This window comes from Emydura macquarii, unplaced genomic scaffold (assembly GCF_026122565.2).
Source record: "Emydura macquarii macquarii isolate MOO-44397 ecotype Brisbane River unplaced genomic scaffold, CSIRO-AGI_Emac_v2 contig_3390, whole genome shotgun sequence".
Taxonomy (NCBI): domain Eukaryota; kingdom Metazoa; phylum Chordata; order Testudines; family Chelidae; genus Emydura; species Emydura macquarii.
The window spans coordinates 977399-1001180 of record NW_027133527.1 but is presented as its reverse complement, the minus strand read 5'-3'; the positions used below and the strand labels follow the sequence as shown (position 1 = coordinate 1001180).

General features: G+C 45.6%; 1 protein-coding gene across 1 annotated transcript in view; it reads right to left on the bottom strand.

The window, feature by feature from the left end:
- Nucleotides 1-23782, bottom strand: part of LOC137144025 (myosin-16) — a 42671-nt gene continuing 18889 nt past the window's right edge. Inside the window, exons 20-43 of the mRNA XM_067534118.1 lie at nucleotides 22721-22802; nucleotides 21229-21402; nucleotides 20464-20691; nucleotides 19571-19675; nucleotides 18497-18583; nucleotides 18153-18298; nucleotides 16746-16836; nucleotides 15174-15230; nucleotides 14206-14292; nucleotides 13316-13561; nucleotides 12943-13060; nucleotides 12596-12723; nucleotides 11032-11228; nucleotides 9662-9794; nucleotides 8168-8384; nucleotides 6750-6886; nucleotides 6495-6598; nucleotides 5458-5650; nucleotides 4382-4585; nucleotides 3207-3332; nucleotides 2351-2521; nucleotides 1613-1813; nucleotides 879-1108; nucleotides 1-381 (exon numbers count right to left, since the gene is read on the bottom strand). Coding sequence (XP_067390219.1) covers nucleotides 905-1108; nucleotides 1613-1813; nucleotides 2351-2521; nucleotides 3207-3332; nucleotides 4382-4585; nucleotides 5458-5650; nucleotides 6495-6598; nucleotides 6750-6886; nucleotides 8168-8384; nucleotides 9662-9794; nucleotides 11032-11228; nucleotides 12596-12723; nucleotides 12943-13060; nucleotides 13316-13561; nucleotides 14206-14292; nucleotides 15174-15230; nucleotides 16746-16836; nucleotides 18153-18298; nucleotides 18497-18583; nucleotides 19571-19675; nucleotides 20464-20691; nucleotides 21229-21402; nucleotides 22721-22802 — 3436 coding nt within the window. The 3' untranslated portion in view covers nucleotides 1-381; nucleotides 879-904. The remainder of the gene's footprint in view (nucleotides 382-878; nucleotides 1109-1612; nucleotides 1814-2350; nucleotides 2522-3206; nucleotides 3333-4381; nucleotides 4586-5457; nucleotides 5651-6494; nucleotides 6599-6749; nucleotides 6887-8167; nucleotides 8385-9661; nucleotides 9795-11031; nucleotides 11229-12595; nucleotides 12724-12942; nucleotides 13061-13315; nucleotides 13562-14205; nucleotides 14293-15173; nucleotides 15231-16745; nucleotides 16837-18152; nucleotides 18299-18496; nucleotides 18584-19570; nucleotides 19676-20463; nucleotides 20692-21228; nucleotides 21403-22720; nucleotides 22803-23782) is intronic.

Below are 23782 nucleotides of genomic sequence, written 5' to 3'. Positions count from 1 at the left end.
TTTCTTTTCCATCCAGTAAGCTTTATTAAGACTATGCATTAAGACTATTAGTGTGAGGAATTATTTACAAGAGACAGCCCACATCACACAGACACATTACACTTTCCGTCCTTGACATGAAAATGTAAAATCCACATTAAAACAGATCCATTTCAACTGCTAACAGACATGCCTATATGATTCTGAGGTTTAATCCAGTCAGGGAAAGTACTGGTTTCAAGCTCTGTGGTGATTACAACACACAGAGATCCAGTACATTCTTTGTTTCCATCACTCTCTTCCTATGTAGGCGTCTTCTTGATGGCTCTAGACTGCTATTGTCAATTCATCACTAGGGTAGCAATCTTGCAGTGGGCAGCTATTGGGAAGATGTATGTCATCCTGAAAGGAAAGAGACGCTGAAGTTGGATTGCAATAGCAACTTCTTTATCTTTCAAACCCTCCCTAGGGCGAAGGGGAAGAGGTGAGAAATGCTACAGTATCCATGTAAATGCTCACCTGAACCTACTGATGCTCCGAGTGGGCCAATGATTTCCTTTAATGGGGCCAAATCCTGACCTGTCTGGTTCAAGTATATCAGTGTTGTATATAGGTTCTACTCGCAGGATATCAAGGGGACCCAGAAACTCCACTGCATCTGAGCTAAAGAGCTATAGTGGAGTCTCTGCATGGTTCTAAGGCTGTAACAGCATCTATAACTACCACAATCCCCTTCTACTTAAATTCCTCTTCCCACATGAGCAGAGCCACGTGGAATGGCCCAGTCACCCTTCCTAGTGAATTCAGTGAGTCACCCAGTGTCAGTAACTGCACCTCTGTTTCTGAATCCACCCCACTACCCTGTCTGAAAAAGGCAAGGTACGCAGATTCAGACCTACCAGCTGCAGGTTCCGAGCATAGGTGTCTATTCCCCAGTAGCAGACTTGGAAGCAGAAGACTTTGACACTTGGATGATCTCCACTGAGGTGAATCCTTTGCTTGCTGAGACACGGTGCCTGGTGCGCAGTTTGTTTAGAGCCGATTCAGCCATTCCAGCCCTTTCCTCTGCATCATCCAGCTCATGCACAGTTTTTCTGTACTTTGCTATGCTCTGGTTAGCCTGCTCCTCCTAGGGACATGAGAAGATTTGGCTTTTTAATTTTTTTTTAAAGGAGTCTTTATATTAGACAATGCCAGCACAATATGTCTCTGATCTGTATTCCTTCACTATAACCAACCAGATGAAGTGTATAGTAAACTGCTGGACCAGGAATAAATACGTTTTACACACACCCACGGATGTTGGAGGTAACTTGTGAGGCAGCCAAATGATTGCAAAAAGTTGAGATGATAACATGCATTAATTTGATTTTTTGCAAAGGATAAGGGAGGTGGTTTTTTAGGTGGTTTTTTAGGTGGCTTTCTCTTTGTAGGTGCATTGGTGCCTGAATTATCAATGATGGCAGGAAAAGGCAGCATAAAACAGAAGCTTGTTCTGGCCTGATGACGAGAGGTGCTAAAGCCACTGATGAATACATATTTCAGATTATATTTGTTTTGAAGATGCCACATATGTGGTAGGTATTAATGTGTGTGTGCCTGAGAGGTGAGAGTTAAAGTCTGAGGTACGTACGGCCTCCTCGATCTGTCTCTTGTAAGTCTTTAGCTTGTTCTGCAGCTTCTCCACCAGCTCCTGCATGCGCTGGTTGGTTTTGTGGTCCTCATCTGTTTGGAAGACCAGCTCTTTCAGGCGGCGTTCATTTTTGTGCAGAGTTTTCACTGTCTCCACGTGACGTTTCTGTTCAGAGTCTAGCTCCGTTTCCAGTTCCTTAATCTGAAAAGGAGGTAAAAATCCAGCAGGATACGTTAGTACTGACTGTTTAGCATGATGGATATGGAGATCTGGATTTACATTAAGAATCTGGAAAGTGGTTTTGTGGTTTTTATTTACTGACCCAAGAGTATTTCAGTTGCAATAAATATGAAAAGAATCCCAGTGAGTTATCACTGGATTCAATAGGACCTTTCAGTGGCATGGTCGACAGAGAGATGGCTTGGTTAATGATAATGTGCCCTAGTGTCACACCCAAGGACATTTAGGATCCAGCCAGACATTGCATATGACAGAGAGGAGCAGCACTGACCTTCCTTTGCATTGCAATGGGGTATGTGTGTTCTGGGTGGATTTTAATTTATCTAGGATATATTTTGCTATTATTTTCTTTCTTTAATTTAGTTTAATCCGTCTGGGATACACTAGACCTTTAATAAAAACATTCCTTTTCTTTTCAAATATTTCTCCTGAGAACTAAAGGGTTGGACAGTGGGGTTGGAAGAACATTTTTGAGTAGACCTATACAGTTTTTCTCACCCGAGTCTCAAGTTTCATGATAGTACGTTTTCCTCCTTTCAGGGCCAACTGCTCAGCCTCTTCCATCTTGACTTGCAGGTCTTTTATTGTGATTTCATAGTTCTTTTTGATCTTTTCCAGGTGCAGGCAGTGATCCTGCTCCTGACGCAGCTCTTCTGCCATGCGGGAAGCCTAAGAGGAGAGAAGAAACAGCTTGTGAGCACAGACTATTTATACTGAACATTGGAAGCTGGGATATTTAGACCCGATGCTGCCATGTGGGGAATTTTGCAGGATTTGTAGTCTGCTTTATGTATCACAGTGTGCCTTTCTAAGGACCTGATCCAAAGTTAACTGAAGTCAGTGAAAAGGCTTCCATTGATTTCAATGGGCTTTGGATCAGGCCTCAAGCCAGGAGATAATATATCACAGGGGTATAGTACAAGATGTTCCCCATCCCCTTATTAAGACAGTAATTTCTGCCTATAGACAATCCAATGTTTATGTTTTCCATTCTCCCTTGGGAAGACGATCAATTAGAACATACCACGGAGCTAAGGTGAAGATACCGTATCAACAAGCAGTAGCTAAGAGCATAAAGAAGACCAAATGTTCAGCCTCTTTTCAGGAGGAAATGTTGTGCACTAAATCTTCCCTAGAGGGGGACAGAACAGAAGTGGATTTCTCCAAATCTATTTTTGCCACATTGGTGGACAGATGAGCTGATGTGCATGCAGTCCTTTGGGAATGGAAAATGCTATGTAAGTGCTAAGATTTATTAGTCACGATGCACTTCAAAATTGAGCAGTGGAGGAAAGAGCAGCATATACAATCCCAGGCTTCTAGGTACCATTGCAGAGGAGGGGGTACAACTTACATCAGTCATGGCTTTCTTGGCTCTCTCATCGGCCGCTCGGAATTCGCTGATCATCTCCTCATGTTCGCTTGTAATGCGCATAAGGTCAGACTCCAGTTTGCGCTTTATCACCAGCAGGCTTTGGTTCTGGAGGGAGGAGGGAAAGCTCAGTGACCCAACATGCCCCAACTTTGTGGGCTCTAAGTTAACCCTTAAGCAGATGACTCAGCACTTTGCTGGCTTGAAATCAGCGATGCATTTGGCCCTGTGTGTTTATTTTACTTGTATATCAGAAAGATTTTCCTTGGTAACCAATCTTATATCGTGTTATATCCCTTTGTTTACCAAAGTCTTTTATTTTAATCCCGCCTCATTGCATTTGTGTGTATGTGTGTGTGTGTTATTATTTCAAAGTGATATTGCAGCAGCACCCAGAGGTCTTTGTCTATTATCAATCCTTTCTAGCCGTTTATCTTGTACACCTTCCCCCTCTTTGGAAATCGTTAGCACATTTAGTCCATCCTTTATGGAAAAGGCCTAGAGAATGTAATAAATAATGATAAACCATCTACAGAATTTTTAATCCAGCACACAGAATGCTATGACAGGCTATAATTTTCTTTGCAGTCTATAGGATGGTTTAAAATTTCAATCAGAAGGATCTCACTCTTCATTAAATTCTGGGGATGACATCCTGGCAACCGTGAAGCAATGGCAAAATTCTCAATGACTGCAGTGGAGCCAGTATTTCACCCTATAGATTTTTAGAGTGGCGTTTTCCAAAGCACTCAGCATTGTCCGAACTCTGCTCCCACTGAAGTCAATGGATCATAGACCTGGGTCAATGCTGAGCCTTTTTGAATATCCCATCCTTAGTGTAATATCTACAGAACCCTCTTGGTTTAGTTCCTCGTAAATTCTATAGGACTTTTCCCACAAGGAATAATGTCATATTTGATCCTTTATGGATCAGATCCTGCAATCCTTACTCAGGCTGTCACTGAAGCCAGTGAGAGTTTTGCTGCAAGATTTGGCTCTAATAAAATCAATCCGATTTTTATTGATTCTTTCGTAACATTTTCTTTACAACACAGTAACGTTCTCATGAAACACAACACACTTTTAGCTACATGAATGCCAGGAGCAGAGCAAATAGTACAGCGACCCTGTAACAACAGCATGGCATTTGTTTTTACCTGGACATTGATTTCATTGTGCCTCTCAGTGATCTCTAACAGCTCCTGCTCCAGGAGTTTGCGTGAGCGCTCGCTGCCCTCCAGGCCAGTGCGCATTTCTTCCAGCTCTGTCTGTGTCAGGCTGAGGCGACGTTCCTGGAGGTTGTACTGTTCCCGGAGCTCCTCATGCTGGCGAGCATCTTCATCCATCTGAATCTGAAGGTCCTGAAGGCAAAAGAGGGACCAGCATGACTAAGAAGCATGCAGAGGAAGCTGTGAGGTACTAGAAGGACCACCGAGTAGCTCTGTTTTCTTTTTTCTTTTAAAGGGACATTGTCAGGTTAAAAATCATGTGGTTTGATTCTGATCTCACTTATGCCTGCTTTACACCAATGCAACTTCTTTGAATTCAGTGGAGTTACTCCTGATTTGCACTGTTGTCAAAGAGTAAAATAAGGCCCACATACTTTAAAAAAACAAATGTACTTTTCAATGCTGTTACAACACCTTATTAGAGTCAGATCTCCAGCTGTGGTGACACAAGTTTACAACAGCTGCGGATCTGGCCTTTAAATATTTTTTTTTAAAAATTTAATCTAAATTTGGTTTGCCCTCTTTATGCTGTTTGTATTCTTTTTGCAGTTCTCTGAGCTTGGACAAAGAAAATAGGTTGGTAAGTTTCACTTCTCATTTCAGGTGATTTCTAGTCAATTTCACTTTCAGGTTCTCCTGGGCTAGAGTGATAAGCTCTGTTTGGTTTGCAAACACTGCAGGGCAATGTCTGTTTAAAACAAAACTGTTTTCATTGCAATTTTTTACAATTGCATGGAAATATTTCTGTTGGTCTGAGGTTTTGTAAAAGCTTGTGGGCCTGGTTCTTCTCTCACAACAGATGTACCCCATTGCCTTGGATGAAATGATTCTTGATTTACATCTGATTTAGATCCTTGTCTTACAAAAGCTGAATTTGGGGGCAAGTTTGACCTGACAGTCACTCTCTGAACAAGGCTGTATATTCCACTTCTTAGTTATATGTAAAAAGATGTAACCTGATACAGTTTTCCCTTCAGGATCCTACTTCCTCCTCTCCAGTTTACCTTGATCTGCTGCTGTAGTTTTTTCAGTGTCTTGACGAGCTCACTGTTGTTCCTGTTGGCATGATCCAGCTGGATTTCCATTTCATTCAGATCTGTCTCCATCTTCTTCTTGAGCCTGAGCGCTTCAGCACGCCCCTTAGCCTCCATCTCCAGGCTTGCCTGCAGAGACTCAATTGCACGCTGATGATTTTTCCTGCAGATTCCAATGAAGCATAAGTTGCATCATTCTGTTACACTTGAGTCTAGTCCGGTCTTTGGCTTTAGGTGGGTAAAACCAAGTGATTATTCATGAAATAATAAATAGGCATCATTTCAGAAACCAGGATTCTAGATCTCTGCAGCCTCACTGTTCCCAAACACTTTCCTCCTTAGAGTTCATCATACTAGTAAATACAGATTTAAAATGGACCAAAACTTCTCCAATGAGGCAGCTAAGCACTGAAAATAAACCTGAAAGTTTAACGTGATAATTGTGGTTTATCACTTTTCCCTGAGATACAATATTTATAATCTTTTGTGAACATTAAAACTCTAGGGATTACTACTCTGGATCAAAGCCAAGGTCCATTCTAGTCCAATATTCTGTGTTCAGTAGCAGAAGAAGATAAAAGAAGTCTGGTTATGGGTTATAATCTGCCTGGTTATAATCTGCCCCCATATTATCCTAATCTCTAATAGAAATTGGTTTAAACTTTGAAGCAGAACTCTGTTCTGATGGTAACTAAGAAATGTATTATGAACCAGATTTTGTTCTGAGGTATGCAGCGCAACACCTTGGACTTCAGTGACTCCACACAGCTGTAATGGAGATCTGGATTTGACCCAGTATCTCCTACCATCACCTGCTTTTTAATGTTAAAACAAGATCCCCTAGTAATACATCCACTAGCTCAAATCAAATCCAACATACACCCAAGCACATGTGGGCTACTTTCATTGAATGAAAGGATATTCACATTGGGACCTTACACCTCCTCACTGTATATTGAGTCAGTAAGTTCCAGGTATGTATCTTCGAGCACTTAAATATTCCATACCTTGTTGCTTCAAATTCCTCTTCCTTCTCATGGATTCTTCGGTCAATGTCAGCTTTAACCTGAGCTAGTTCAAGCTGAATGCGGATCAGTTTGCTTTCTTCTACCTGCCAGCAAACATACAATGGAGGTGTGAATGAATGGCTTTTCAGAGGTAAAATCTGTATTATTTGTCTGCTAGAATGTGGCCAGCAGATTATGTATTATTTTCATGGGTCCCCCTCATGTGTAGCTGTCAGAACTGGATACAATGATTACCTCCAGGGAAGATTCTGCTTCCTCTAGCGCCATCTGCAGTTCATCCTTCTCAACTTCCAGCTTCTTCTTTATCTTCTGTAGCTCATGTACACTTCTCCCTCCCTCGCCCAACTGGTCAATCAGGTCCTTAATCTCCTCTGAGAAAGGAAAATGGAGATTTCATGTAATGGGTGTAACCCAGGACTGGGAAATGCTAACAAGTGCACCCGTACTGATCCTTTGAAAGAAAACGGCATGAGAGAGTTCCAGTCAAGTTATCAACATAATCTGCAGCATGGGAGATTTCGGTTAGATAGTAGGAAAAACATTCTCACGATAAGGATAATGAAATGGTAGAATGGGTTACCAAAGGAGGTTGCGGAATCTCCATCATTGGAGGTTTTTAAGACAGGGCTAGACAAACACCTGTCAGGAATGGTCAGGTGTGCTTTGTCCTGCCTCAGCGCAAAGGGCTGGACTAGATGACCTCTCAAGGTCCCTTCCAGACCAACATTTCTATGATTCTACTTCCAATCAGTCAGTCTTCGCTTTTACTTCTAAATGTTACTCTGTATTTCTGAATGAGCCCTGTTAGTGGCGTGTGTTCAGGGAGGTGGAAAAGAGAAACCCATTAAGCCATGAGAAATATTCCACAGTCTTTCTCCGCTTCTTCCTCCCTCCTCTCAAATGGCTGCTCTTCCAAAATGAAAACAAGACTCCACACTGTCTGGGCTCTCTGCCAGCCCATCTAGGCTGGAGCAAAGGTTGTAGGGGGGGGAGTATCAGGGCTGTGCCAGTGAGTCTATCATTATTTGTTTTCTGTGGGCCACACTGCCAGAGAATCATAGCTCCTCCCAAATATTCATGGACTTATCCTCACAATACCCCTATCAGGAAGGTCAGTATCATTTCCCCTATTTTACAGCTGAGTAAACTGAGGCACAGAGATTGAGTGACGTGCTCCAGATGGCAGCAAAAGTCTGAGTCAGAGATGGGAATGAAATCCACGTCTCATATCCTAGTTGATTGTTGTAACCACTAGTCCATCATTCCCCCTGTTATCTGGTTCTAGGGATGATAAACCCCCAAGGGATACCCAGCGTCATCATGGCCTCTGCTTTAACGCAGTGGCCACAAACAGGAAACTGACCTACACCACAATCTTCCTGTCTCCTGAGCCCTCCTCATTCCCCCTGGCTCTATATATTTACCTAAGTTACTTTCGCAATTTTTTTGTGCAGGGGGAGGTGTCCGTGAATTGGTGAATTTCACCCCAAGAGCAGAATTTGGCCTAGAAATACATTCATATACAACAAAAGTGCCGCTGGAAATGAGATCCATGAGGATCCCCGGGAAAAATCTACAGCCCATCATTCTGTGTAAATCAGGGGCTTTGGAGGAGGTGTGGAGGTTTGTTTTCACCCTGACTCAGTATTTACCCTGGAGGGTCTTGTTTTCCTTCTTAACAGATTCCAGGTGCTCAAGGGCTTCCTCATAGGCAGTCTTGAGCTTGAAGTTTTCAGTCATGTAGATGCGGCACTCCTTCTGGGAGTTGTCCAGCTCCACCTGTAGCTCTTCGCATTTCTGCTGCCACTCTGCCAGCATCTTATCAAAGGCCCTTTGCTTCTTGTCCAGGGCAGCACAAGCAGCATTGGCCTGGAAGGGGAAAGCCAAGCATTCACTGTAGACAAGTTTTTTTTACACATCACTTCGGTGCATGTCCTGCCAGCTAGTCACAGTTAAATTGGCAGGAGTTCCAGTCCCTGGCAGAGTTCCTCTTAGTCATTCTGAATGGATGATTAAAATATTTTCTTGGCTTTTTTCCCCCCGCTGTTGGGAATTTGACAAGACCACCAAGTTTCTTGCAGGGTGATATCCTCCCTCAATTCTGTGGTTAGAGTGCTGCTAGGAAGCAAATGTTTGTCATTTCAGACATTTTTCGTACAGATGTGCTGTTAGGAATTCTCGTGGTCTGTTGCTGGGGCTCGTTCAAAAGCATTTGGGATTCAGTTGCAAACCAGATGCCGTCCACAGCTATTTTAGATTGTGTTAAACTGAATCACCATAAAAGGGAAAGGATAACCGTGTATTTTTCTCTTTCTTGGAGCCTTATGGCTTTTAATCACAAATATTCTTTGCATTCTTGCTATCCAAAGATGAGCTGCATCAGAGGAAAAGGATAGCAAAACACCCCCTTGCCCCAGTGATGTAACACAGTGAGGTAGGGTTTTCAGCTCTTAGGGCCTGATCCAAAGCCCATTGTAGTCATAGGAAAAATTCCCATTTAGATGGTCTTTGGAGCATCCCATAGATCTGATTTAACTAGCATTTTTATTCACATTTCCCACCGTTGTACTACCATTGGTGCATCTAGACTAGTGGTAGCAAAGGTGGAAACACTAGGGTAGACAGGCAGCACCAGTCACTAGTGTTTTCACTGCCAGGCTGTCTAGACTGCAGGGCTAGATGACATGGTGATTAAAACACCAGTGGCCAGTCCACCCTAGCATTCCCCCCGTTGCTGCGAACAGTGGCAGTGCAACACTGGGAAATGTGACGTAAAATGGCATTGCAGACAGAGGTTTAGGAGAAGGTGACCTGGTACTGCAGCTAGGAGGGGCTGTCTGTCCAGATGGACTGTTGCTTTTGCTGCTGCTGGAAGCTGGTTAATTAGTCTGACTAAAAGGAATATGCTGCATGCCCAGGTGGAATGTCTGACTGTCATCTGGGCTTTCACACAGTGAGATACATCTACTGCCTTGCTACTGCTGGTAATCCAAGATTTTGGAGACTTAGTAGAGGCCATAAAAATCATGTGAATTAGGGGCCTGGTTCAAAGTCCATGGCAGTTGATCAGGTCCTAGGGCTTCCTGGGATGTTTTGTTCAGGCATATGTTGGCTGGAATCCATCTCTGCCTTATCAGGTCCCTTACCTTTTCCAGGTCAAGAGTGAGGTCTTCCACTTCTATCTGAAGCCTCTGCTTGGTTTTTTCCATGCTGGCAGCCCGTGCTTGGGCAACTTCAGCTGTCTCCTCTGCCACCTGCAGCCTAGCCGCCAGCTTTCTCCTGAGGGTGGAATGTTTTAAAGCAGAAGCTGAACAAAGAAGAAGGGACAGAGGGTCCCCATTCATCCCTTCCTCATACATGTTCATTGGTTTCACCCTCAGAGGGACCTACCACGGTCAGTAGGCCTGAAGAAGGCTGACTGAGAATGGTACTGTCCTGTCTTTTGAATAGCATGTGCACTGCTTACTGTGAACTTTACATGGCTTTTTATTGTTTTTGCAGCATTCATTTCAACCCCTCACATTTCACAGTGCCTGCCAACTGGCTTTGCAAATAAACCCATGCACTGCAATGCGGTAACAGGGCTATTAAAGCCACAGCCGGCCCTGGGCTGAGTGTGCGCAGAAGGGTTCCGCAACAGCTGGACTCTTCAGGGGTGTTGCTGCAGACTCAGCGAGAATATGTCCAGAGTTGCTGGAGGAGGGAAGCTGGAGAAGAGATCCTGCAGCACCCCTTAACCATGTGCAACATGCTTGTCTTGGAAGGAGTGGTTGGGGCCACAGTTCAGCCCCCTGCTCTCTGGGGGTTTGCTGGCACTGGGCACTGGCCTGGCACTTGGGGGATCTCAAGAAGTAGGATTGCGCTAAAAGTGCAGAAAGGGGAAGGTAATTGTGCCTTCTCTCCCCTTTTGTGCCTCCCTCAGTGTCAGCCAATGCTCAGTCCATCAACTCGAAAGTAAAACAGCTCTATTCAAGCGGAGTCAAGAGATGTCAAATGGGGCTTTCATGCAAAGAGCTCTACTCATGCCTCCATCACGTGGAATGGATCCTCACGGTAGCTCTTTTCAGATGGACCACAGCCAAGGGGGCTCAGTTTTTAACCTTTTCAGCTCTGATAATCTCTCTTATCAGTTACCAAGGGGCAGATTGCCTTACTCCTGGTTAGTAGCCCCTTTCCTCCTGAGTAGTGCCATTGACTTCAGTAGGACGGACTGAGGAGTAAAGTATTACTCAGGTGCGAGCAAGGGGATCTGAATCTGCCCCTTTATCAAAAATGTGTCAGCTGTGTTTGATACCACGCAGCAATGGGAATTTAGTTCTCACTGTCCCTTATTCATTATTACAGGCAACAATCCCGCTTTCTCCTCCTGACCTGGGCGTTCTCACTTCCTCATTATCTTTTCAAGTTGAGCACCATAAGCTCACAGATCTAAACTCTGACTCCCCGACAGCCAGCCTGAGTACTGGCCCTGGCTACCCCGGTCCCATCTCCAGCGCCTTGAAAGCTGAATGCTCACTTGGTCTCTTCCAGCTCTTCGGTTCTTTGAATGGCGTCCGTCTCGTATTTGGTTCTCCAGGTCGTGACTTCGGTGTTGAGTTTGGAGACCAGGCGCTGCAGCTCGGCTTTGCCCTCTTGCTCTTCCTCCAGCTGCTCTTTCATCAGGTCCAGGTCATGCTTCGTGTTGGCCAGGCTCACTACTGCGGTGCTACGGGCCTAGAGATACCAAAACCACCACGAGTTATTTGTCCTTTGGGAGCATAAAATAAGGCCAACACTATAACAGGGTTAAAAAAAGAACTACATTTCCTGGAGGATAGCTCCATCAATGGCTATTAGCCAGCAACACCATGCTCCGATTGTCTGCAGCCTCTGCCAGAAGCTGGGAGTGGATGATAGGGGATGGGTCACTTGAGGATTACCTGTTCTGTTCGTTCCCTCTGAAGCACCTGGCATTGGGCACAGTCAGAAAACAGGATACTGGGCTAGATGGACCATTGGTCCCAGTATGGCCGTTCTTATGCTAATGAATATGTTAATGAATGCACTGGAGTAACTTCCTGGACTTTCGGTGCTCAGATGGAACAGCTCAGTTCTGAGCCCGGTAGAAAGATTTCAGGCCAGAAACACAAATACATTCGTAGTGACGGGGCCAGTTTCTGCTCTCCGTTTGTGGGCGTTACTGCTTTGCAGTGAATGAGGTGCCCTCGTATAACTGAGAGCAGAATTTGGCCTTTCACCGGTGTCAGTGTTTTGGGAGTGACGTTTCACTTGGGTTACCTTGGAAAGCCCATTCTGTGCTCATTCTAAGCCAAGGGACAGTTTCTGCCAGGACTGAGGAGTACCGATACACCAGCAGAGTGATGCCCCAAGTAAACGGAGCCTGCTTGAGGAATATTCTGAGTCCCTCCAGGGCAGAGGAGGTACTTGAAATATTGCGTAGTTTTCAGTCCAATTTGTTCAATTATAACTCAATTGAAGCCAGCTGCTGTGAGGTCCAGGGGTTGGGTTACAGGACAGGGAGCCAGGAGGACTGTGTTCTATTCTTGATTCTTCCACTGACTGACGTGAGACCCCTGAGGGTTTGTCTGCACTGTGATAAAAGACCTACTGCACGGCTGGCCCATGTCAGCTGAATCAGGCTGATGGGGCTTGGGCTGCAGGGTTCTAAAATTTCAGTGCAGATGTCCAGACTTGGGCTGAAGCCCACATTCGGAGACCATCCCCCCTCACAGGGCTTCAGAACCCAGCCTCCAGTCTGAGCCTGAACATCTACACTGCAGCCCGCGTCTCCGAGCCAGCTGGCCCAGGCTCTGAGACTCGGTGCTGTCGGTTTTTTAATCCCAGTGTAGATGTGCCCTATGTCTCGTTTCATGGGGCTAACGGTGCCCACCACCAAGATCCGTGGATAAAAAGAGCTAGTAATTGTTACCCCAGGGATGAATTGGACCAGTCTGATCTTCCATGGCTAGAGGTGAGTCATTAACGCAATAAAAGGATTGTTACTCTGAGGAGAGCAGTGCATGGGATGGCAGTTAGCGCAGCTATCCAGCCGGCAGCCCCCTCTTGGCTATCATCCATACCTTTGACTCTTCATCCAGCTGCCTCTTCAAGTCATCCACCTGAGAGGTGAGGGTAGTCTTCATGCGGACAACCTGGGTAAGCCTGCTCTGAGATTCCTCATGCTCCCGGCTCAGCTCGCTGTTTTCAGCTACAAATAAAGGGCAGAACAAGCACGAGATGAAAGAATTCTGCCCTGATGAACTGAAAGAGATGATGAGGCTGGACTGTCCCGGCCTGCCAGAAAGGCTGTGCAGAGAGAGAGATGGCTAGAGGAGATAGGGACAGGCTGTCCGAGGAGGAAGGGAAAGAGGAGGAGCATTGGAGCACGATATGGCACAGATGTGCCAAAGCAGAGACGGGAGTTTACCCTGGAGTCTTGTCCTGACGGCATTAATTTCCGCCTGGTTCTTCTCCATCTCGGCCAGTCTGGCATTGGCCTCAGCCAAGTTGTCTTCCAACTTGCGGACATGGGCCTCAGCGTTCAACTGTAAATGAGGAGCGAGGTCGGTCAGACAAAAGCAAAGTCTGACTTGAAGGGCCAGATTCTGCTCGTCTAGCACACCCAGTCTGTCCCATTATAAGGGAACGACCAGCGTGGACAAGGCGAGTGGAATGTGGGCCTGGCACTCTAAGGCGCTAAATGGCCTCTGTTTCAGCCAATGTTGAAGGTGCTCAGCACATGATGCAGCCCCACTGACTTTCCTGCCGGGCTTCAGAGACACTGGTTGTTTGCTCCTTACCTTGGATTTCTGGATGGTCTCTATGCTGGCGCTGAGGTCCTCGACCTCAGCCTTCATGACCTGCTTGTCTTTCTCCAGCTTGGATTTGACCCTCTGGAGGTTCTCCGCATGCTCCGCCATCTCCGCCATGGCGTCCGTGTGCTTCTTGCGCAGAGTGGAGGCCGTGGCTTCGCTTTGCAAGGCCGCCTCTTCCAGCTCACGCCGCAGCTTCAGCAGCTCGGCCTCACGCTTGCGATTCTGGTCAATCTGCGGAGGGACAGAGCACAAACCATCCACCAGGATCGGGAGAGCCGCCAGTTCTCAGCATGTCCCTCAAGGGGCTGTTTTGTTTGAAAGGCTTTTTGATGCCTTTTGTCTTGCTTTAATTGTTTCCCCAGCTCCATCCTGGTGTAGCTCCATTAATGAGTCTACGTCCGGCTACTGGGACAGATCCACCTGAAGGCAACGTGTCCGGGCTGAAGTTCAAACAGAAATGTTCTTTGGACTTCAGTCCAAATGTTTTAATCATGGAATCAATGGAAAATCTGCCCTCCCCCTTATCCATGCTAGTAAATGAGTTCATCATCAGGGAACATAAGGGTTTGATGCTGTTACGCATCACCCGTAGTTTCTGAGTGTTGTCCATATAAAGTCAATAGCAATGGTGAAGTTCATGGCACACGTCATGGAGTTTCTGACATGTCTTCCTTTTGGGGGTCAGGACTCTGCTTGGGGAAGTTTTGGGGGGAATTGGGGGTTGGGAAAGGTTTGGGACTAAAAGGTGGGGTAGTATCTGGTCTGCTGACCAGCTCAAGGCAGGTTCTGAAAAGGCTCCTTGAGACATTCCCCGTTCACTAATGCTTTGCTTTCTTCAAGAAGGGTCAGAGGCCCTTCTCTGGTCAGTTCCGAACCTGAGCAGTAGTGGCACCTCCAGCCTCTTCCAATCGGTCACTGAGATCCTCGAGGTCACGGGAGAGGTCGCTGCGCTGTTTCTCCACCTGGTGGGAGGGAAGGAAAGAAATTCTTACTCACTGACTAGCCTAAATTCTCCAATGGCCTTTTTTGATAAGCATAACTATTTCAGAAACAAGCACAGTGAGAATAAGGCATGGTTTGAGCACAGGAGTGGGATCCAGGAATTCCTGAGCTGTAGTCCCTTCTCTAACAATGGTGCCCGCTGTGTCCATGGGCAAGTCCCTCTGTGCCTCATTTTCCCTATCTGTGTAATGGGACTAATAATACTTACCTACTTCATAGCATGGTTTAGAATTAATTAGTTATCATTTGTAAAGTGCACTGAAATGGAAAAGTTATGTATTAATGCTGTCCATTCATATTAGCCACAGAGTGTGTTTAGGACAATCTTTTACAGTATATCCTTTGGAGAGCGAATTATCTACAGCCTTTTCCGCTATTACTAGATCTGATAATATAGTTATCAGTTAATTCCCTACAATATGCTTAGGGAATTGAACATGTAAGGTTTGTTATATGTGATACATCCATAGTGACATATCTGTAAAGAGCAGGAGCAAAGGTTTTGTTATTAAAGCCAGGGTGGGATCTACCCAGTTCTGCCACCCAGTTCTGCCATAGATTTTTCCCCAAACTGGTCAGCCCCTGCCCTGTAGGACTCCTGTTTGCACTAGGTAGATAGTTCATTCTTCATGGCCCATTCAGTCTACATAGATTTCAAACCAGGGGACCCCTACATGCGGATAGGTCCTTGGGGTGTGGACAGAAAGCAAACTGGAGTTCAAGACTGGTCTGCACACCATTGCTAATTTTATCAGGGACTTGCAACCTGCAGTCTTTCATCAGATCCCTTTTAGAGGCGTGTGCAGAATTCCGAGTTCTCTCTTTGGAAGGATAATTTTACCTTAGCTCTCATAGCCCGTTCAGCTTCCAGTTCTTCCTCCAGCTCCTCAATACGGGCCTGTAAGACACACACAAGCACATCAAGTGATTGAACAAGCAACAGTAAACTGGGCAGTGTTTCTACTGAATGTTACTGGCTGAAGGCCTAAGAAAAAACCTACATGGAAACATATGTAAATTCTAATTTCCGTACTCCGTCAGAACACCTGTCAACTTCTGTTGGAGTTTTCCCTGAGAAAGGACTGTAGGATTTGGCCCTAAATAAACTGTTGTCACCAGAACTTCTTGTTCCTGATGAGTGTCGCCTCTCGTGGGATTAGCTGGTCCTTGGAAAGGTGACCAATTTACATGGGGAAACCGAAAGCAGAGTCACTCAAGTGAGCTCTAACTGGTTCTGAAACTTATTAGTAGTGCTGGTCAAAAAATAGGCATTTTTCCATGAAGAATTCTGATTTTTTCAGTGAAATACTGAAAACTGAAACATTCTGGCCAAAACCAGAAATATTTCAATTCAAAATGGCATCGCTGTGCCTCGTGGGAATTGTAGTTTGGATGCCTTACACACCAGTTCTCTTCTGTGGGCTGGACTCTCTGGCTGGGCTGCAGCTCCCCTGGTTCACAACTTTCTCCCCCCTTCAGGAGGGGAAGGGAAGCTTCACAGGAGTCCCTGTCCTTGGTTTCAATGACAAATTTTTGACCAGCCATACTTGTGGGGTAGATACAAATAGACCAAGGGGTGCCTGCACTGGATCACCTTCCTTCTTGCCACATCATTGTGACAGAACATCCGTGATGAGTTGTAAGTTCAAAGCGGAGGCTGCAGTTTTCCAGCCATAAAAGGAAATAGGGGGTAGTGCAAGTAGCTGGAATAAAAGACAGAGTGGAGCTCAGAGCTGACTGAGTCCCTGACTCATTGTGAGTTGTAGGGCAAGCGACTCCACATCCTGGGGCTTCAGACAGGGCAGCTGGAAAAAGAAAAATCAAAATTTCCCTGAAAAAAACCAAACGTGTGCTGCATCTGAGCCAACCTTCATATAATGTATTAACCTGAAAATGGAAGAGGCTGCTGAACTATTGCGTGCGTTACTGCAAGAGGAAAGTATTGAAGCCTTAAAGAATGATAGGGGCCTGTCTCCGTTTTAACAAGAGAGCTAGATTGCTGTTTTGCATTCATTCATCTTGACCAATGGATTTCTTAGGATAATTTATGTAGGAGAAAAGGAAGTTGACATTTGTACTTGTCGTGTAGAGAATGGGGGATAGATGGTGATCTCGTTTAAACTGGTGTGAAACTGGAATCAATTCATTGACTTCAGCAGAGTCACTCCAGTTTACACTGATGTGCCAGAGAGGAGAATCTGGTCCTAGCCACAAAGGTTTGGTATTATTGAAGCTTTGATTTGAGGAGTTTTTCAGTGGTGTCCTTGTCTGTTGTCATGAAGGACAGGGGTCCCTAACGGCCAGTCCAGCTCCCTAGGTTGCCAGTGGATTGACTTCTCAGGTGATTTTGGATAGTCCCTCTGATACTAGCAAAGGAAAACCAGAGGGCAAGAATAGTCAGAGCATTTCCCACCTGGTGTTCTTTCAGTTTCCTCTGCAGCGTGGAATTCAGAGACTGTTCATCTTCCACCTTAGAATTGACTGAATTGATTTCCATGTCTCGCCTGTGAGAAAAGGCACAAGAGACCCCTTCAGGTGGGAGCGGTTGTCACATGGTGGATGGTCCTTTTTACCGAGATCAGTGACCTGGAAAGAACTCCCCAAGGAACCCTTGACTCTGCATAACCTAGCAGCAGGAGTGATGGCTAAGTAGGCAGTTCCTAGCTAATCGCCTCTTTAGCATGATGAGCCTTAATACTTCAGCTCATTTCGCCTCAGTGATGCCCATTCCCTGCCCCTTTTTTACCATGTACTCCTGAGAGTAAAGTCATGGGCACCCAGGGGAGCTGAGTGTTACAGCAGAACCTTTCAGAGTGATGAACACCAGAGTTACAACAAACTGACCAGTCAACCACACCCCTCATTTGGAACAGGAAGCACGCAGAGATTTAGTACTGTGTTAAATGGAAACGACTAAAAAAATAAAGGAAAAGCAGCATTTTTCTTCTGCATAGTCATTTCAAAGCTGAATTAAGTCAATGTTCAGTTGTAACCTTTTGAAAGGACAACCATAACGTTTTGTTCAGAGTTACGAACAACCTCTATTCCTGAGGTGTTCGTAATGCTGAGATTCTACCGTACATTCACTCAGGATGGAGGAGTGATTTTAGTGCTTATCCACACTCCTGTCCGCACATCGCTTCCCTGACACTGGAGCCCAACAGCCTTGCGCGCTCTGCTGAGCTCTGTGCTAAGACTGGCATTATTAAGCTTTGCACCTACTAATTAATGACTGTATTCATTTGCTTAGCTATTTTACTAACAATAGCAGTGGATTCGATAATGTATAATTGTGAATTTACATCCTTAACGTTAATTTTGAAGGGGAGGTATGCCAGAGAAATGCTGGCATACCCATCACTAGCGTAATCAGTGGTGACACTATAATAATGATCTAATTAGCAATGAAACTTTGCATTTCTAGAACAGCTTTTGTATCAGGATCACAAAGTCTTATAGAAATAAGGATCAGTTAAAACTCACAACACCCCACTGAGGTGGGTATGATTAACTCATTTTATAAGAGGGAAAATAGAGAGACTTCCCAAAGATCAGACAATGAGTTGGACAAAGATTTGAGAATAAGTTCCAGGAGTCCTGACTCCTACTCCTCTGCTCTAACCATTAGACAACACTTCCTTTGGGCATTCAGTTAGGAATGCATTTCTAGGATCCCAGGTTACAAAGAGGAACTCTTACTAGTGAATTTCTAATGAAGGGGCCTTCAGGTATAATTAACGCCCTCAGATCCACGGTGCTGCCCAGTTTTGACTCAAGAGCATCTGCCACACAATGAGATTCTGTATGTACTGACACTTACTTCTTAACAACCTCCTCCAAATCCAGTTTGGCTCGCTCCATCTCGTTGAGGTTTTCAATGGTCATTTTCAGGTCACCCTCAGCCTTCCGTCGGGCCTTCTCCACCTCGGCACGGATCTTCTTTTCCTGTTCCCAGTTGTCCTCCAGCTAGTCAGAGATAAAAGGGGAAAGGAGAACCAATGGCAACAAGAATTTGAAGAAGCTGGCTGGGCAGAAACAAGCCCTCTCTAATGATAACATCTGCACAGTGGATGTTCCTCAGAGGTGCCCAAGGTGTTGTTCTTTAAAAACAAGCCTTCGCGCAGTGATGAATGAAGTGACGATCTCAGACCAACCAGTTCTCACCTCGTGTAGCTGAGTGGTAAGTTTGCTGTTGTTCTTGGTTAAATGGTTCACTTTGTCCTCCTCAGCTTGCAGGTCATCTAGAGTTTTCTAGGAAGAAAGACATAGAGAAGAGGACCATCGGTGCCCGGTGTTGGCAGGAACTGGAAGACTAGCTACCACTGCCCTGACAGTGAGAAAGAAAAACACCATCTCTTGGCCCACCCAAAACCCCAGTTACTCTCAGTGAAGGGTCCTCAGGTTTATTAATGATTCATATAATTGTCTGGTTTCTTGTTAAATGTAATGATGGTATTAATAATCCTGGGGTACAGCTGCAGTCCTCCTTACTCAGGACATATTCAGGCCAAACACCCACTGACTGACATGAATGGGAGCTTTGCGTAGATGTCAGCAAGACCTGCAGGATCTGGTCCAATGACCTTGTATATCATTACAAAAGAACCTCATCGTTTGCTCTTGGCTCGTCCACACACCATCCTTTGCACCCGGAAAATGGCAGTCTCTTCATAGCTGAGCAAAGAGGTCAGTAATAGAAAACTGTAACATCTCACTAGGACTTCATTACTTGTGGAAAACAGACTGCAGAACGTTTGCTAACTCAGTACTATTACTAACGCTATCGTTAGTTACTATGACTTCTTGTGTGCTACGCTCCGGAAACCGATGTGCCTTCACATCAGCCCGCTGAACCGAATGCGGCTGGGGGTGGACTTTGACTGTCTGCGGGCTAGTCATTGTATGTAAGAAAAACACGCTCCCTGGCCAGAATTGCTACAAAACTACATGCACCAACAGCAGGGGATGTGTTTTGCATTTGTCACACAAAATTCAGCAGTTCACAATAGATCTCATGGCCATTAATGCAAAGGAGCAAGATTTTACTGTACTGCAATGTGTAATTTATAGGTGAACACAAATCCCCAGCATGCCTGATATTTGGGATCCTTTCCCATTTGTGCAGCAATTGTAATCTCTCGACAGCCCAGGTAGAAGGACACCATTTTTCCTTCACCAGAGCGCAACCCTACGGATACAACTGGGGTGCAATAAAGAAAATGGAGCAGATCTTTCTACCTGGTGCAGCTCCTCCAACGCCCTCTTCTCTTTCTGGAGTTTGGCGATTGTGTCGTCCCGGACGGAGAGATCCGAAGTCAGGGTTCGCACCCTGTGGTCTAGCGCCTGGAGACAAGTTAGATAACACAGTTCAGGTCACAACCAGCCACGTAAACTTTTAGCAGCATCAGGGGACTGCGCCCCCCAAATCAACTAACTTGTAGTTCTTTAGCTCCAGGAAGGCCAAAACCTGAACCTCTGTCATTGACCTCTCACACAATCCACGTGTCTGAGAGTTGAAGACCAAGGTTCCTGTCCTGCTTTCTATCTAACTAATACTGATTTCAGGGGAAAGAGCTGGCAGCCGCAAGCATTTGCTGACTGTGACCCAGGGACTGTGTCACACTGACAAAAGGCAGTAACATCATGGATATAAACCTGCAAATGTTCCAAATAAGAAATGGTTGACAGGGAGCAGAGGGACTGTCCCTCCAAATTTAGACAAAAAAAGAAACTGGGAGGGATTCACTGGGCCACATTTTATAAGCAAAGATCCAGTAACTGCAGTGTGAGAAGGGCGGTAATTAACACAAGATGTGGAAGGGCTCTGAAGGCCCCTGTAGAGAAAGATTCCTGGGAGTTACAGGGAAATTATTCCTCCTAATATGGAACACTAAGGAGGGTTGTAGATTCAGGACCCTCCCAGCTCAAGACAGAAAGAATAACAGATTTTTAGAGACTATGGAAGAGGGAATATTGAATCCCGGAGAGGAAAACAGCAGAGAGCTTCCGAGCTAGCCTCTGAAATGACATTCAGACTGAGTGAGTTTTGCTGGTTGGTTTCCTGTTCTTGACAGTGGTTATTTCCCTAAAGGGTAAGGAAGAGAGCTTAAAATAACTATGACATTTCGTACCTGCTTCTCTTTCTCGGTCTTAGCCAAGGTGGTTTCTAACCCTTCTAGGTCACGCTTTAGGTCATTGAGCTCCCCTTCCAGCTTGCGCTTGTGGGCACTCAGGGAAGAGGCTGTGCCCTCCTCTTCTTCCAGGCGCTCCTTCATCTCCGAAATCTGGCTCTCCATGTCCATCTTAGATTTCATCAGCTGGGTCAGCCGCTCCTCAGCATCTGTCAAGTTCTCTTGTTCCTAATGGAGGGAGGGAAACGCGACCTTTATCATTTTAGAGGCTACTGTATCTCTGGTCTCTTGTGGCACCAAACATCCATGTACAGTGGATCAGGGGTTGCTCCACCGAATCCCTGCCGGCTATGCTAGGACGTTAGCACTTCTGAAAACAGGCCTTTGGTGTTTCAAGTTGGGCACCCAAAATGGAAGAACCCAGATTAGAGGGTGCTTTTGAAAATCTTTCCCACAAGTCACTTGCTTAATGTCACACAGAATCATTGGCTGAGGCAGGAGGAGAACCCAGGACTCCTGACTCCCATTCCCTTGCTCTAAACATTAGGCCGCTCTGCCTCCTGCTGTTTCCGGAAGAGTTGGGTTTTTCTTTGCTCTGTTACGAGTGCCTGGGAATCTCACATTCCATCTGCCTCTGCTGTTCATTCATTCCGGATCCTTAAAACAAGCCCTTTAATGAATCATTTGGAAAAGCTATAGCCAGTGCCCTTTTCAGGTCCCAAAGAGGAGACATAACCTTTCGCCATCCTTTTTTTGATAACTCACAGCCTGCAGCTGGATGGTGAGGTCATTCTTCTCTTGGCTGAGGGTGGCCGCCTTTTCCTCCAGCTGTTTGATACGATCAACCATTTCCTGAGTCTTCGACATGGCGTTCCTCAGCTCCTCTTCCTTCGCCTTCATCTCCTCCTCCTGTCGGGCCACATTCAACAGAGGCTTCACCTGTAAGCAAGCAGTACAACCAGTGAGGTTCACAAATGGGTCTTCTCTGTCGAAACTTCCCCCCAGAATACTCCTGAGCTGATCGCTTTATTGCCATATTCAAGTATTGCCTGGGCCTGGTGTCTTCTGAAATGATTGATTTGGTGCAGAGTGATTCACAACTATAGTGCGAGTTACATGACTTCCAGGAAAGGAATCATAACAAACTAAACTACCTACCCTAACGATTCGGGGCCCTGGGCCCCAACAGAGAAATTAGAACAGTTTGCCAGATGCTGAGCTCCGTTGATGTCGTCATTAGAGCTACTGCAGATTCACGCCAGTGTAACTGAGATCAAACGCTGACTTAATGTCTTGTGAAGGCTCTTTGGCCCAGATCCTCAAAGATATTTATTTCAATGGGAGAATTAGATGCCTAAATACCTTTGAGGCTCCTAGTCTTTGTTCCTGAGGTGCAGAACTTCTGGTAAATTGAGGATGTGAGGCCCACATTTTTAACATTTTGTCCTGCACACATGCAAAAGCCCCATATGTACATTTGCGCGCACACAAAATGGGTGTTGAATAATTAATATTAAGGTGTGCAATATCAATTTTGCATGAGACGTGCTCCAATGGTATGCAGGTAAATTTATCAGATGCTCTTTAGGTTCCCCCTAAATTTGGCCTTAAATTGATGTCCGGGTCCTTCAGCATCTATTAAGCATGAATATCTTGGCCAATGTTCTTTTCCTTCCCCCGCCACCAAAAACTCTTAATCATCTATCATGGGCCTACAAGAGAGAAGAAGCCACTGCTACAGCATCAGGCTCATCTCTCCTATTTAGGCCACATTTTTCTGAGCTGGTGGAGAAATGGACCAAGAAACTTTGTTCTAAGTTTTTAGGGTTTAATTAATAGCCAGTGTCCATATCCCAGCGTTCAGAACTCCAACCCCTAGTCGCTTAAGGCAGAGTTGAATTTTATTTTTTGGAGGAGGGAGATCTAGGACTTGAATTTCCTAAAGAACCCAACTCCCATTCCCTGGAGGTGGCAGGCTCACATTCAGATTTCAAAGTATCCTCCATTTCCAGACTTCCCTGCCATCGATTTGTAGGGCAAGCATTCATGCCCCTGGCCCAGTTAATAATTAACAAGATATTCAGTGACAAGTAAATACACTCTGGGTGCCAATGACTAACTGGGCAAGGCACTTCTTTTTTTCCACCTCTTATCTTCAAAATTCAAGCACCCCACCCATGGCCAGCGCTTGCAGCTGCTTTTATTTATTCTGCATAAGCTGGGTACAATGTGTACTTGTGGGGAGCAAGGGTCTCACCTTGTTATACAGTTTCCACCAGCCCCAGAAGCGCAGCTGCAGGAATTTGCGAACGTTCCTCTGAATCACCATCAGGCCGAGCCTGCAGTGAAACAGAACAGGTTGTGTGGGTTAGAAACAGTCACCAGTTTCCTGGCAATGTGAATATGTAGTTGAGACATCAGTACAGTGTCCTGGTATGCAGCAAGTTTCTTTATCAGCTCGTTTGAGAGATGTGGTTTTCCAGTTCATTCTTAAATGTTGAACTCACATTTCTCCATTGACTAGAGGGGTTCTCTCTCGTCATTTAATAGAATTGTTTCCTAAACCAGGTATTATTTTCAAAGGCTCATTGTGCACTGTCTATTGCATGGGGCAAGTATCACAGTAGCAGTGGGGTTGAACCCCACCAGGAGACTGAAGCCGGCATACAGAGAATGTGCAATGCTGGTGCATTAGCAGAGTGTGGTAGCAATGGATGGAAGTATTCACCAGATGCAAGAAAGGTCAGCAGTAGCGTGCTGAGGTAGGGAAAGGGTGGCAGGATTGTACTAGAAAGAAGGAGTGCTGCTTCTGAAGTAGAAAATGGGTGTTTAATGCACGGGAGGAAACAAATATGGTGCATCAGCTGGAAAAGACGAGCAATACCTGCCTCCCTTCCACCCACTCCTCCGTCCTGCTGCCATGAAGGCCTCTGTTGGCAACAGAAACAATACAGTTCTACCGCACAGCAAGATGTTAAGGCCCCACTCTGATCTACACCAACCGTGTACCACGAAGCAGTGCTCCAAAGAGTTCACTGCACCACACTGCACAATCAGGTTCCTGAACAGAGGCAGGGCTTGTGGATCCAACACGACATAGACCCACCAGCTAGTACCCCTCGTAGAGTAGATGCATGGGAGAGAGTGGAGCTATTGTAGCCCTGTGGCTGCAGCATGGCTTTCCTACACCTGTGTGGCCTGAAGGGGAGGATTCCCTTGTATATCCACAGTGCACGGTCCCATTACTATGGCCGTGTGCCAGGACCAAGGGATTGAAATCCAAGATTCGCTTCATGGTGCCGAGTAGTGAATGAAGCAG